General features: G+C 41.1%; 1 protein-coding gene across 1 annotated transcript in view; it reads right to left on the reverse strand.

Moving 5' to 3' along the window:
* DROSHA (drosha ribonuclease III) overlaps positions 1 to 16,124 on the reverse strand; it is a 375,790-nt gene that overhangs the window by 38,153 nt on the left and 321,513 nt on the right. Inside the window, exon 26 of the mRNA XM_088468255.1 lies at positions 13,176 to 13,281. Within this exon, the coding sequence (XP_088324381.1) occupies positions 13,176 to 13,281 (106 nt within the window). The remainder of the gene's footprint in view (positions 1 to 13,175; positions 13,282 to 16,124) is intronic.

Consider the following 16,124-nt stretch of genomic DNA (forward strand, 5'->3'; position numbering starts at 1 on the left):
ATTGATGGTTCTGCATTTTCCACATCTGGAGTGTGGCATGTACATTTGTGCCACTACATATTCTTCAGGTCTTATGTGAATTATTAAAAAAAAAACAAAAAAAACTTCAGAGTGCTTTCATGCATGTAATAGGAGTGCAGACAATGGCTGCTGAAAGCCATGTTGTGTGCAGTGATTTTATAAATGTATCAGGCATTGGATAATGGTCAGACATTAGGAGGTGGTCAGACATTGCATAATGTGTTTTTAACAGAAATAAGCAAATAAAGGACAAAGATTAATCCTGAGTCAGCATTGTCTTACCTTCAGTTTATCTAGATAAACACCATAAATAGTTGTTACTGAGATTTCCAACATTCATAATTGAAGCAACAGTGCCCCTTACTGTCTATTAATATTTATGTATATTTCCAAACACAACCTTTACACTTGTTAAAATGCTTATGTATGAGTTTTTCTCCTATATAAGCTGTAATTTGTCAGTATAGAGTCAGCCTATTGCTTGATGTACGAGATTCCAGCTCCAAGGTGTTGGATTGGCTCCTGGGAATGAAACCATTTCTGTTCTGAGTAGATGATCTGACAAGCAAGTTAAGTGTTCATAATTTACTTTTTCATTTATTTGTAATAAATGTCTTTTTATCTGATATTTGTTTGTGTGGCTTGATTAACGTCTTTGTATCCAAGATTCTTATCTCGTTCCACGGAGAACATTAATGGAGTCAGAAGTTGGATAAAAAGGATTAACAGTCATAAATCTACTTAGAATATGTAGTCGATGTTTTAAATTGCCTTCATGGTTCAGTGTTGTCCTGAATGAATGTTCCTTTGTCTCATTCTAATGAGAGAGGTGTGAGCTAATCAGTCACAGAGTGTATATGTATGTTGTCGATTTACAGTCTTTGTTTTACTGAAACGAACAAGGAAAACTGCATTTTAAGATTTTTAAGAAATATGTGAATTTACTAAAAGATAAATTGGAAACTCAGCTGACTGATTTCCAGAGAAAGCATAATGTTGGTTTTTCACTGCCTATTATTGATGAGAGTAAAAGTAGTGAAATTTTGCGTAGTCCCATAGATGTTGTGAAGGGAGGAGAGAGTGTAAAATCTATGCAGAAAAAGCAGCTGTGATAAGAAGGCCTATCTCACAGATAGAGAGAGGAAACCTGAATCACCATTGTCCCATGAATTCACAAGGGAGGGGCAGTGAGGGGATGCATTACTTAGCAGCTACTGAGTGAGAGAAATCAGATGCAGATGCTTTTGAGGAAAAAAGTTTTCAGATAGAAGCTTTGAATTAATGTGAAGATTCCTGTGATATTGCAGAAGATCTTGATAGTCACATATTGTTAGAACAACAGTTTGATTCTGAATTGAATGGAAACAAATGTTTGCAAGATGTAGTAAAAAATGAGGTTTCTGATAACATGCCATTGGTTTGTGAGATGAATGATGGTACACCTGAATTACCAAGTATATGGCATGATTACCAGAGAGTTACTGTGAAGTTTCACAATGATGAAAATGCATGCTTTGCAAATGACGTTTATGGGTTATCAGCTATTGATGAGACAGTAGTGGTGAGAAACACACTGATACTGATAACCAGTGCGCCATCACATATGGCAATGCACAACAGTCTTGCACCCACAACATACAAACCTTAATTGGGGAAATGCTATTTGATAACAGAGAATAACAGAGAAAAATTTGGGATGGAAACACTGTTTTGCATTGCAGAAAATCTGATTGTGAGTAGTAAGAAAGATCAGACCCCATTGTATTTCCTGATAAAACCCTATCAGTCAATGGTTTTAAATCAGCTGAAAGATGCACAGTCACCAACAGCAATTACCAGAGCTGACATGTCAATTGCTGAGGAGTTCATAGCAGAGGAATGGATTGTGCATCACAGAGGCATGCAAGATCAGACTTTGATACATGGACGATGGGACTTACAAGAAAGGATATGCATGAAACGACAAGGACCTTACATTGTACCAGTTATATCACAGCAATCTGCTGGGCTTGTCAAGTTTAAACCATTGTTGCCTATGATACCAGGACTGGATTATAGTGCTGCTTGCACCAATACAGAACTTTTATGGACTCTTTCTTTAGCGATGCAGCCATCTTTTCAGACTGTCAGCCAGACGAGTGAAGAAAAGGAGCTACCCATACTGCAAATAGGCGGGAGGCCAGTTCCGGTGACAGAGTCATATGCCAATTAAAAGAAAACCAGCTGCAACTTGTGTGGTTCACAGATGGATCAGCCACAAAAGTCCACGGTAAAGTAATCTGGGGTGGCACTGCCCTGTGTAACCGTAGGCCTGTGTCCGTGGGCCATGTCAATGCCCACACTGGGCTAGATGGCAATGAAGTTGCGGATGTACAGGTTCAAGACAGAACAGTAGCGCTTACCCCTGAAGAGCAAAGAGAACTGTACAATCTGAGATAATAGTCTCATGTGCAGTGTGGCCACAGAGAAGCAGAAGGCCTGTATGCTTGGACCTAGAGAAAAGGAATTCCCATGACAGAGTCGATGGCAAGAAACATCAATGCATAAAAAAAGTAACAAGGCAAATTTATAAAAACTGCCGTAAAGGCAACTGTACAAAGTATGTGCTGTAAACAATAACAAGTGGTATCCAACTGCATCTCTCACAACAGTTCTGGTTTTTCCAAAGATCATCGTGACTAGACTAAAATTTTTGGAAAGGCGATATAGGGCCAAACCTAAAGTGGCAGCGCTTCAGGGGCAGCATTCTTTTATGGAATCGGTTCAAATCCCGGCAGTGCCAGCCCGAAGTGGAAGGAAATCCCGATCATCCGAAAGGTAAGTATTTCCTAACCTAATCTACCCCCTAACCCTTCTTTAGAGTACCTAGCCCTAACCCCCCCTTGTGCCTAACCCTAATCCCCCCTCTAAGTGCCTAAACCTAACCCCCCCTTTCCCCGCCGTCTAAACCCAAGTCCCCCGGAGGGGTGGCTAACCCTAAGTTCCCCCCGGGGGTGCCTAACCCTAACCCTCCCTCCCCCTAGCCTAAACCTAACCTCCGGGGGGGTGCCTAACCCTAAGTCCCCCCCCCGGAACCCTAAACCTACCCCCCCCCGCGGCTGTCCGTGCTCGTCCTTAGATCGGGATGCCGGGCGCCGGTCTCCCGGCGTAGGTTAATTAACCCTCGCCAGGATTCTATAGTGGAGATTCTGGCGGTCAGCATAGCGACCGCCGGCATCATAAACGCATACCTTTTATATATATATATATATATATATATATATATATATATATAAAAAAAGATGTGTTCTATATTAATTTAAATAATTTTTAAATTGTCTGATATATTGTTTTGGGAGATTACAGACATACTTGGTCTTAATTTTCCAAATAAGAATGTTGCAAAGTTGGTTGCTACTTTTTTGAACCATTATCTGTGCACCAATTTTTATACAGTAAATATGCCCAATTAAAAAGCATATGCAGGGCTGGTGCTAACACTGCTTGAATTAAGGTGGTAACCTAGATTGTTAATATTTCAGGTGTGCCAAATAAGTAATGACATAATGTCAACAGTTTAATGTTTTTAATTTTTTTTAGGAACCCCTATGCTCAGATCAGTTAGCACCAGTATTTTTTTAATTAAACACACCCTTTCTTCCTAACCTGTGTACCCTGCATTCTCCACCTATGCTGCTTCATGTCATTGATAAGCTGGTAGCATAATACTGTGCTCTGAAAGAACAGAAGCCAGCAGCAGCAAAGTGACTGACAGCACACTTCTCTACCAGTGGCCATCAACTTGCCTCACACATGGTAAGAGGGAGTTAGCAGCACATCAGAGAATAATTCTGAAGTGTACAGATGTGTCCTTACACATCTTTGCTACAGTCGTGCTAAAAAGCCCATTTTGGCGCGCCAGGTCCCGTGCGACACTGCTAGCACCAGGCGTTTTTTTTGCCGATAATGAGTCACAAAGCGATGCGATTATGCCGATGTGCACCAGCAGACTGTGCTGAGTAATTTGATATACGGTATCTACCCTGTGTGTGACTGAGTCTCTGAATCTGGATACAAAGTGCTACAATGTAGCTGCTTCTTTTAATTCCAATTTCCGTTGTGCTTTATATACAGACCCTGGTGCACACACGTACAAGTGTCGCATATCACATTAATCAGCACAGTCTTCTGGTGTGTTCTAGTCACTTCATATTGCGACTTGGATGCATTTTCGGCAAAAAAAACCCCAGATGCCCGATGCTAGTAGAGTGGCACGGGACCTGGCGGCTCACTCATGTGGTGCGTATTGAGGCTAGATGTATGAAGACACATCTCCTGCCAGCAATACTATATGTATCACCAAATCTATATTCAATGTCCATAAGACACAGTATATACAGTGACCAAAGATCTACTCATGGCCACCTCCGATACACCCTCTTCTCTTTGAAATCCTTCACAGCACTGTCCTCTCTTGGTTCACTACCTATGTTTCTGAATGCTCCTTCAATGCCTTTTATTACTAACAGGGGCCAAATGTAATAGGTCCCGGTTTGGCAAAAGTGCTGCTTTTTCAGTGATTTTGCCATGAAATTTAAAGAAATTATTTTGTAAAGAGCAAAACTAATCAGAATTTTCCTTTAAAAAAAATGTTGCTTTAAGTTAAACGGCAAAATCATAGAAAGATAAAAAAATAAACCAGAATTTTTGCCAAATCGGGCCCTATTACATTTTGCCATCATTCTTCCTTTGGCTATTGGTGTTTACAAATGCTCTGTTCATGGAATTCTGCTCTCAGTGAACTACTTTGGCCTCCAAAACCATCTCTATACTGATGATACAGAAATCTACATCTGCTACTGTACCTGACCTTTTTCCTTCCCTCTAATCCCATGTGTCACATTACCTCTTTGCCATCTTCACCTGGATGTCCCAATGCTACCTAGAGTTCAACATGTTAAAAACAGAGCTCATCTTTTTCACTCCTACTAGTGATGCTACAACTACTCCTACAGTCTCCCTCAAGGTTGACAATATCAGTACAGCAAATTGGGCGCTGTAGGACTTGCAGGGGTGCCACGGGTTAATGGCCCAGTACCAAATTAAATTATTTATGATCAATGTTATAGGAAAAACTAGTCCTGTGGGCTGCCAATCAAAAAATATGTGGACAAACCCTGACCATCGCCACATAACTGAACCTAGGGGTGACAGGTAAACATAATTCTTAATTTAATAATTGTTTCTGAATTTCTCAATAAAAAACATTTGGCCTAGGGGTGTTGCGAAAAAATGCTGATACTCTAGGGCAGCGATTTTCAACCGCCGTGCGCGGGACACTAGTGAGCGGTTCCTAAGTGTTCCGCAAGAGAAGCGCCGACCAGAGATGCCCCCCCCCCCCGCAGCTTAACTGTTAACTTTCTGCCCGGGCAGCACTGAGCTCTTCTGGGTGGCTCAGCCGGTGCCTGGCCCGTACCAACCGAGACGTGGCGGCGTGACATCATAGGTCACGCACGCCGTCCCGCCCAGTACTGCTCACTGCTGATGAGCAGTGAATGTGACAGGCTGCTGCAAGCCTGCACCAACCGCGGCTGAGGGACTGAAGATGTCAGGATCTGCCCAGTAAAAGGGCATCTAGACGCTACAGAGGGACAGGGAGCTCCAGGTAGGTGGTCAATATGTATTATTTTGCTGTCTGTGGGGGCCAGTGTAATTGTGTTTTTTTATGTGGGGGCAATGTATATTATTTGTCTGTCTGTAGGGCCCAGTGTAATTGTGTTTTTTTTATGTGGGGGCAATGTATATTATTTTGCTTTCTGTGGGGGACCAGTGTAATTGTGTTTTTATGTGCGGCTTGATGGTTGCATATGTGTTGAATTATTTTTTTCATTTGTGGGCCAGTGTATTTTATTTTGCTTTCTGGGGGGACCAGTGTAATTGTGTTTTTATGTGCGGCTTGATGGTTGTCAACTGTGCACGCGCCGCGTCCGGCGTGCGCGAGCCCCGCTGGGCGACTGAAGTTCAGTCGCTACGGGCTCGCAACAAGACGGGGCGGCTGTCGATGTTGATTGACAGCTCACCCCGTTTTGTGGGTGGGTGGAGGGGTGGCCGGACAAATGCATTTGTAGGTGGGGTTACTCTATTGGAGCAGGAAGTCCACTCGGGCTTGCGGCAGCTAGACCCTACTCCAGGGTCTCATCGCAAGCCCAATGGTCACGATAATCGTGGCGGTCTCCAGCCCGCTCACACAAGCTGCAGGTGGTCACCCAGAGCTTTGCGAGCGTCTGGCGACAAAAAAATAAATAAACACGCCCAGATTCAGAGCGAGGGCCCGCAGCGTGCGGCTCTGAATTGGGCCCTGTGTGTATTATTTTGCCTTTTGTGGGGGCCAGTGTGATTGTTTTTTTTTTAAATGGGGGCCAATGTGTTTTATTTTTGTTTTATGTGGAGGCCAATGAGCTTTATTTTGTTTTTTTGTGGAGACCAATGTGCGTGTTTTTCTCCATGGGGGACAGATTGGCAATTTTAAAATCTTGTTCGGTGTGCCACGAGTTCAAAAAGCTTGAAAATTACTGCTCTAGGGTGCCATGATTCAAGAAAGTTTGGGAACCACTGCACTACAGTATCTCCCCTGGTCTTAAAACCTTGGTGTCATCATTGTCTTTGCTCTCAGATCATCTTCAAAACCCTCAGCAACTCCTCACCTTCATACATCTCTGACTTTGTCATAAGATACACTCCCTCTCATCCACTGCGATATGCAGTTGAACTAACCTTTTTATTATTAATATAATTAATTTTTATATAAATGGCTACACAAAGTGTCTGCAGTGCGAAATATAGAAAATATAGGTCTGGTTAAAACCTCTCCAAGATTTTCCCCATTCTGCTCAACACATATGGAACTCTCTACTCCATCTGACGAGACTCTCAACAAATATGTGGATTGAAAGATCTACAGTAAAAAGATAGACAATGTCTAGATAGACACCAGATGTTAGACAGGCAATAGGTTGACAGGGACAAAAGGTTGACACACTAAACTAAGACATGTAAGAAGGTCGACAGGTACAAATGGTCGACAGGGTCAAAAGGTCAACATACATATGGTCGACGTGAAAATGGTGTAGATATGTTTGTTTTCTAACCCTAATCTTCCCCTTGGTGCCTATCCCTAATCCTCCCTCCTGGTGCCTAACCCTAACCGTCCCTCCTAGTGCCTAACCCTGACCCTCCCTCCTGGTGCCTAACCCTAACCGTTCCTTCTAGTGCCTAACCCTGACCCTCCCGATGCCTAACCCTAACCGTTCCTTCTAGTGCCTAACCCTGATCCTCCCTCCTGCTGCCTAACCCTAACCGTTCCTTCTAGTGCCTAACCCTGACCATCCCTCCTGGTGCCTAACCCTAACCGTTCCTTCTAGTGCCTAACCCTGACCCTCCCTCCTGGTGCCTAACCCTAAATGTTGGGGTAAGTGCCTAACCCTAACACTCCGGTAAGTGTCTAACCCTAACAAAAAAAAAAAAAGTAGCCCTTTTGACCCTGTCGACCTTCTTACATGTCGACATTTAGTGTGTCAACCTTTTGGCCCTGTCGACCTTTTGCCTGTCTAACATCTGGTGTCTATCTAGACATTATCTACCTTTTTACTGTAGATCTTTAGACCGGATCCCCATTTTCAAGCTCTCTCATTCCAAATCTCTTCTCTAAAGTCTATGCTTCCCCCACCGTATTCTGCTCCCTTTGTCTGTCCTAATAAGTCAGTTCCGTACTCATTCCTGTCCTACTATATCTCCTATTGTCCTAGCTTTGCGCTGTCCCTCTAGACAGATTGCTGGTGAAATGAACCTTTCCCTTACGTCTGAACCTCCTTCATCAACCTTATCTGTAAGTGTTCTCTTATGTGTGGCAGTATTACATATGGTTTGTTACTTCGGCTGGCCAGCGCAGCTGAGTTCTGAGACTAATTACAAAAAAATGAAGATTAGATAAATTACATCAATAACACTAAACACTTTTAATTCCTAACAATTCAAACAACTAATTCCCTGCAATTTCCCCTTTAAGTGTGTTGATACTTTTTACTCTGTGTTTATGGAATTTGCTGCCACTTCTGCATACCACCACAGATTACATATGTAAATCATTAGGCAAATGGAAAAAGCAAACACACTTCCCTTTCAAGTTCTGGACAACTGTAAAAAAAAAGACAAGTAACAGGACAAGTAATTGAGTTTTGTTTTGTTGTTGCTCATGCATGAAACATGTTTGGAATGGATTCATGAATGCTCATAATTGCCTGGTGAGTGACTGTATGCAACAACATAATGCTGACCCAGCAACCAGATAGTACTGATCATAGCACTTGGCAATAGAGAAAAGGGATAATAGTTGTTCCCAGGAAATAAACATGCATGCATATTAAATGATCCTTGATCTTTTATGAGACACCTTTAAGCTACTCTATTTTACAGTCCTGCTTTTGCTAAATTAACTAAACCCATAGGTTTTCAGTCTAGTTTCCCTCTACACCTTGTATTTTTTATTTCTCATGCCATAGTTACAGCACAATTTTGCATTGCTCTCTGAGTGGCCTAATATACACTGGATAAAAAAATGCACTTTATCTCAGGTGTAGTTAGCTGCTAGATTGTCATCATTACAGCCACTGTTGAGATCTGTAGTGCAGATCCCTGTATTTACCATAGGGATCAATGACTTGCATAATAAGCTTGCAAGCTAAAGGCCTGATTGAGAGATGTACGCTAATGCAATCGCAACTGCATTCTACGGATTGCAAGTGCTAAAATATGTTAATGTCTTCCAAAGCTACAGCCGAGCGTAGGGGCGCCCACTGCTGTCTTCTCATATACGTCAGACGACGTACAACAGCGTAAACATCGGTAACATCGATGCAGATCGGGCAGCCATGCAGCATATGTGCCAAGTCTGACCAACCACAAACAATGCAGAGAGCTCTCATGCTACGAAGGAGAAAGCAATAGCTCATTTATGCATGTCCATGAAATTGCGTTTAAACGGTCAGACATCCCTGTGTTTGCCTAATCACCCCTGTTATCTCCCCCAAATGCTGACTACCTATCACTCACTTTGCGAATGGATCCACTGTGCGGGCATATTTGCAAAACAATCGCTGCACGGGTGCAATGCATACATGCCTACTCTCCCGGTTTTCGCGGGTGGGTCCCAATTTTTCGGGTAACCCGCCGCACCCCTGGAAGGCTAGGCACTTCTCCCGCATTCTGCCCACTTCACTAGGAAGTGGGCAGAATGGGGAGAATTTCCACGGCGAACGCGGGTCCCCATGTAGGGGGCGGGGCTTAATGACACGATTCTCAGTGAATTGAGTCATTTAGCCCCACCCCTATTTACATTTAAGCCAACCGCGGCAATTTGCCGCAAAGAGGGCAGGGCTTAATGATTCATCCCATCAGGCCCCGCCCCCGACACAGCCCACCTGCTTCTCCTACCAAGGCTTCTCCCGGGGAGGAGAAGCCAAAAGTAGGCAACTATGGTGCAATGCGGCTTACACGCATGCGCAATAGCAAACAAATCTGCATTTCATATATCTCTGAATCAGTCCCAAAGTCAACAGTGCAGCGGAGGCAGCTAACTGCACTTGTGGTAAAACACAATTGCTGTACTCAGGAGCTCATTCAGACCTGCTCGCTAGATGCGATCGCACGCTGGCAAAAAGGGGAAGGATATTTAAATGAAACGCTCGCACTGCGTCACGTAAGTACACCCACTATGCTTTAGTGTGGCAAAGTGCGCTCGCAAATGTCTGAAGACGCCCCTTTGCCACTCGCAACACACGTCATCTCCGGGAAATTAAGGATTAATCGAGATCATCGTGAGCCATCAGAGCTGCTCGCAGCCCTTAGGGTTGCCTTAGCCTGCCGCAAGCACAGCGATCAGCGCTGGCTGAAATACATGCAGGTGATGTGTACAGTGACAATACTTTGCTAATTATAAACGCCCTTTAAACGGCGTTTTGGCAGCCAGACACGCCTGCGCTTGCACAACCACTCCCTCGTTTACAAGTACCTTCCCGTTACCACCCACAAACGGCACTATCTGTCACTCAAAGTAGCGACCTGATAGTGGCTTACGAGCTACCAAAATCAGATTGAAACGAATGGCTTGTGCACGCGCACTGCGAATTATACGCATGCGCAGCTGGGAGAAAATCGCTCAGAGCGAGCGGGTCTGAATCAGGTCCTCAGTGCAGAAGCCAAAAAGTTGCAATAGGACATATAAAATCCAATAAATTAACAATCATCTTAAAATGGAACACAGTTTAAAGTGGTTATTGTGTTTTAAACAAACACACAGGTTGTATTAAAGAAAAGAAATGCAAGGTGTCTATAAGACTGCATGCACAAAATATTTCACATTGTTTGGGCTTCTTTGACATGAGCTGCTAAATGCCTGACTAAAACGATTAAATTCCTAAAATCCAATAAATAATGCTATCTCTTGGCATCAGTATTTGCAGCCAAACTCAGTATTTGTAGAACATGTATGACTTCTTGAGGGCACCTAATGTTTTGGTTACCTGTGAGCTGTCCTGAGATCTCAGTCAGCATTACAGCGGTAGTACATACAGTTAAACCTGACAAGCATTAATTTTTCGTCAATTTAATGGGGTGTTTTCACAGAGATGAATAACCCCTTTTCAGTTTGTTGCTATTTAACTCCACAGTGCACCACCAACTACTGTGTATTGGCCAGCAGTTCCTGCTGCCTTGATTCGAAGTAAAAAAATAGTTGGTCTGTTCGTATAATGTACCCCTTACAAATGCTTATATAATGTACCCTTTACCAATGCTTATATAATGTACCCTTTACCAATGCTTATATAATGTACCCCTCACCAATGCTCATATAATGTATCCCTTACCAATGCTTATATAATGTACCCTTTACCAATGCTTATATAATGTACCCCTTACCAATGCTTATTTCTGTGCAGAATCAACCCATTACTTTTTAGGCAATTTAATGTTCCCTGCATCCTTCAGAAGTATACTGTAAGTAAATTTAGTTTCCTGAAGCATATATGATTGATTGAGAATTCAGGATTTTCTGTCTGTGCTTGCTGCTGATCCTATTACACACTCCCAAAAGCAGCATACAGTATTGTCGATGGACAACGTATTGTTTATCTAATAAATGACCCGGTCAGCAGGTAAAACCAGGCATTCATGTAAAGAGTAACATAATATGATAATGTTTGGCAGGACATGAACAGCAAGAGAATAAAACAAAAATGATTACTAGTGAACAGCAATTTCAGCATATTAGCATGGTTGTGTAGCCAAGGTGATAGGAAGGTAGACTGTCTCTTCTAATATGGACTTGTCTTACAACCTTTAGCAAGCAAATAGTGTAGGGATGGCCAATGGAAGTCCACCATCAAATGATGGCTGGGCTTCCACGATCAAAACCTTAGATGGAAAGGTAACTAGGCATCGCATCAAAAGAATTACCGTAGATAGAAAAAAATCATTCCAATGGTTTGCGCATGCGCAAAAAAACCATGTTTGCGCATGCGCAATAGCAAACCGCATCCGTTCCCAAATTTAAACAGCTAAATTCAACTGTATTTTAACATTGGATGGCCATCGCATACACACCATTCAATGGCAGCTACCATCAGAAAGCAGCCATTGAATCGTGAAAACACTACCATCAAAAGAAAAACATTGATGGTTGTAAACCATGGGAAACTGATGTCCATCCCTACTGCAGTGTGGGCTTATTATAATGAAGCAATCAGAGGCAGATGTATACTGTAGCTATATTTGAACAGCAAATTAGAATAACAGCTTGTACTCAAAAATCTATGGTGGTTTGTAAAAAGAACAACATGGGTGCAATATCAGTTGCAAACTTGATTTAGAGACAAGATGCAATGGCGTTTTTGTATGCAGATCAAGCGTTTGTTTGCCATTGCTCATAAGCCACACTGCGCACGTGCTGTGATTGTTTTGCAAATATGCACACACAGAGGATCCATTCGCAAAGCGAGTGGCAGGAAGTCAGGGTTTGGGGAGATAATGGGGGGTAGTAATAAAAACACAGGTGCGTCTCAGCGTTTAAAGACCATTACATGCATCTCCTACGCAACATGAGAGCCCTCTGCGTGTTAGGAGAGCTGCAGTGTTTGCAGCTGGTCAGACCTGCCGCAAGGGCAAGATGGCTGGTCGATGTGCGTTCGTGTTACCGATATTTACGCATGTGACATCGTACGCAGATGAGAAGGCAGCAGGGGCGTCCTTATGCTCGGGTGATCTTTGGAACTGGGTGCCTCTAGTCTCACTGCCAAATAAAAACCTTATCCCTATTGTAAGTCCAGCTCAGGATGACAGAATCCACCCAGTCCAATTCAGTAGCTCTTAATTGGTACATTAGATACTGTATGCTCAGATCATGTTTTTATGCTGCTAAAGCTGATGGTTGAAGTTGAAAGATACAGCTCCAGACTGCTTTTACCATTTAAATACCAGATTAAATTACATATGTTACCATTGTGTCATTAAAAAATGTTTAAAAATTGTATTTTCTTAAGAAGCAAAGACTGAAACAAGTGGAGCTTCGTCATATTACAACATCTGCTTACGCAAAGCATGATGGCTTACACAGGGACAAACTGAAGGCCACAGAGTAGCATAAAGTTAAAATCAGAAGCCTATAGAACATAGATTAAAAGCAGTAGGATAACATCACAAATAACACCCACAGAAATATAGATCTCCAGATATGGAGGAAAACAAAGCAAACCTTCATTATTTTTGACATTACAATCAGTAACTTTAATTAAGGTAGCAGCATGCAAACAGCCGGCTACCCTGCTACAAATCAGCCGCACAAAGGGCCTTAATACTGCCATCTATGAAACAAGTACCTCTATATGAGCATACAATGTGTATCACTGATTACATTATTGATTTGTCAAACGGAAGAAACAAAGACCGCATGAAGCTTCAGGCCCATAAATCACTGTGCCATGTTACTGCAACCCACAAATCTCCGGCAAGGAGCCATGGTGACTGAGTACCAGGTTATTCATCAAAGACAGAATAATTCAGAAAAATGCCCGACTCCGCCTGTAATACCAGCCTTCTCGGAGCGTGATTTATGTGGTTCTCACCGTTAAGTGGCCCTCGTGATGATCAGGGAAATGTATGAATAAATATTCCGAGGCTACCAGCTGCATTATAGAGTCACCCAGGAATTCCATCCTCTGGTTGTGGCCTCTGTAGAGGAAAGGAAAGAAACAAGCATTGATAGACACAGATCGATAATCACTCAGGGAATAACACATTGAAATAAAGAGTCCTATACACATTTTTTTTAGTAGAGTGACAAAAGAAAATGCTGTTCAATAAATGGTTTAAATTTACAAGTAAACATGAGCATAAAGACAAACGCATTGCTGTTTTACAGGCCTTGTGGCATGAATCCAGATCAAAATAGAACAGATGACCTGTCTTTCTGTGTCTAATTATCACACTACAAAGCATGGCACTAGCTAGCATTACAAAGGAGTTCTTTCTGGAACTAGGGTATTGTAGAGAAGATGACACTACCAGTTCCAATGGCTGAAGCTTACATCCACATTAATTTTGCAGCAAATGGGGCATATATATTAAGTACTGTGCAGGAATGCCTGAAAACAGATTGTAAGGGTCTGATTTATAACTGGACAATGCACTGCTAAGACGACTAAAACCTGATTCCACACTGTTGTGACGTTATGCCACTGCTGCAGCTATGGAGTTTGCTCTATACCGCAAGGCATAAAAGCATCACTTCACAAAGGGCAAATGAGTCCCCTGGATAATGTGAGGCTGGAGTTTTTTATATGCATAATGATGAACATGCAAAAAGGTAGGGGCAAATATGCCAAAAATCACTATTTTATGTTATGCACATAAGATTTATTTGGGGCAATGTTGGGAGGCGAAGTCATCGCTGATACTTAAGGTAGTCCAATATCTCTCATCAGTGGTGATATAGGAATGTATTGTCTACTAGAGAGATTAATCCACCAACAACTAAATTAACAGGTTCTATCTGCAAAGCATCACGTCTGTTTTGCACATTTACCAAATCTCAAAAAAACAAAACAAAAATAAAAACAAAATAAACGTGGACTTATCGATTACACAATATCTGCACATTATAAATCAGGCACACATTTTGGTGCAATATAAATGTACTTAAAATTGCAAACATAAGAATTGTAGTAAAAAAACAAGAAAAAACCTAGAGAGACTTAACAATTGTTTTTCGTAACTCACAACTGGTGCAGGTAGACACTTGTACAGTGTAAACAAAAAATTCTGCTGAACAGTAAATTCATTAGGGATGGCTACTTTGTTGCCTTGCTTGTGTCAAAGATGTAGGAACAAAAAACAAAAAAAAGCAAAAACAAAAAAGTGAGGAGAAAGGTAAGGGACAAAATTATCAGCCATGGTGTATTTGAATGTAACATTAATAATAGAAGATATTCCAAGGTGAGCAGTAAAGCTGCATACACACAGAACGATTTTTTTACCAACGATTTTATGAACGATTTTCTGTCAGATTATCTGTCAGATTTTTTTAAAGTGTAATGAAAGATTTTCTAGAACTACAAACGATTTTTGCATATTAACTTACTGAAAATCATTGAGTTGACAAGTCTGACTGAACTACAAACTACGAATGTGAACGCGCATGAATGATAATCGTTCATCGTTTGACTCAGAAAGTGAACGATTTTTTTAAACAATGTCGTTTAACGATAATCTTTCAAAAAATCGTTGTGTGTGTATGCAGCTTCAGTGCTTAGCAATGATTGTCCACCACAAATACAACCTGATGCAGGTGGGAGGTTTACAGCAATAATTTTGAGGACTCGTTAATCAGAATATAAATGTAAAATAATTGTCAAAAATATCTGCTTAAATAAACTGTCACTGCAAAAGAAATATTTAGCACCCTATTCCTTTTTTGGTCTTAGGGATCATATACAACTTTGTTGCGGTCACAGCAAAACATGCACAAGTAGGTGTTTGACTCGGGCTGTTAACATGTACTGCACACACTCATTCTACTAAAGAGCAGATGTGATTGTATGTCGCTAACATATGTACAGTGTCCACATACCCGGTTCTTTCAAAAATACACCAATATGTCACTAAACATGTAAATGCAAATTGGTTAAAGTTTAAGAACATTTTGCTGATTAGTACTTTGAACAGGAAATACTGTACATGTGAAAATTCTGAACACAAACATGTATGTTTTGTTGGGAGCACAACACAGTTGTGTATATAAAGAAGAAAATTATTTTCTGCCGTGACAATTACTAGAACAAGAATGATTTAGTCAAAGTGTACACCCTTATTTACACCATTGCCAGGATAAGTCCTAAAAGCTTCCATGTGCATCAAGCCTCATCTGTTTTTGGCATCAATGCAGTAAATCTTGTACATTAACATACGTTTTCCATAGCTTTATTTTAAGGCAAGCAGTTATTATTTATACTATTTATTAAACTGGAACTATCCTTGGTAGCACCTTCATCACCATCTTTTCAATAAAAGATAAAAGATCACTAGAACAGGAAAATAAGTTATAGTAAAAAAATTAAAGACTAAGGATCGATTTAAAACTGATCAAAATCGATTAACATCGGTGTGTTTCTGGGGCTAAATCACACATTTACTAAAAGAAAATTTATGATTTGTTTTTTTTAAGAATTAGTAAATGTGGGATTTCGCCCCAGAAACACAACATTGATGTTGATTAAGTTTCATCGATTTTAAATCTATAAAAAGTGATTGTAATCGAGTTTTAGTAACTAGAGTGTGTAATCTAACTAGGGACAGAAGAAATACTTAATTTATTTATTTATTTTAAACCCTTGTTCTTATAAATGGAAAACAAGTTTATCTGAATGTTAGATAGAAAATGTAAATGCATATGAGGCCTAAAGAACATGAGCAGGCCATTGTGATTAATGACGTTCTTTCTATACACTATTCTATTTTAGATATGAATCTTTTTCCTATTCATCCTTTTTTATTTAGCTTTTTGCTAAATATTGTCC

The sequence above is a fragment of the Taudactylus pleione genome, unplaced genomic scaffold (genome assembly GCF_031769625.1).
Source record: "Taudactylus pleione unplaced genomic scaffold, aTauple2 ptg000083l, whole genome shotgun sequence".
Lineage (NCBI taxonomy): Eukaryota > Metazoa > Chordata > Amphibia > Anura > Myobatrachidae > Taudactylus > Taudactylus pleione.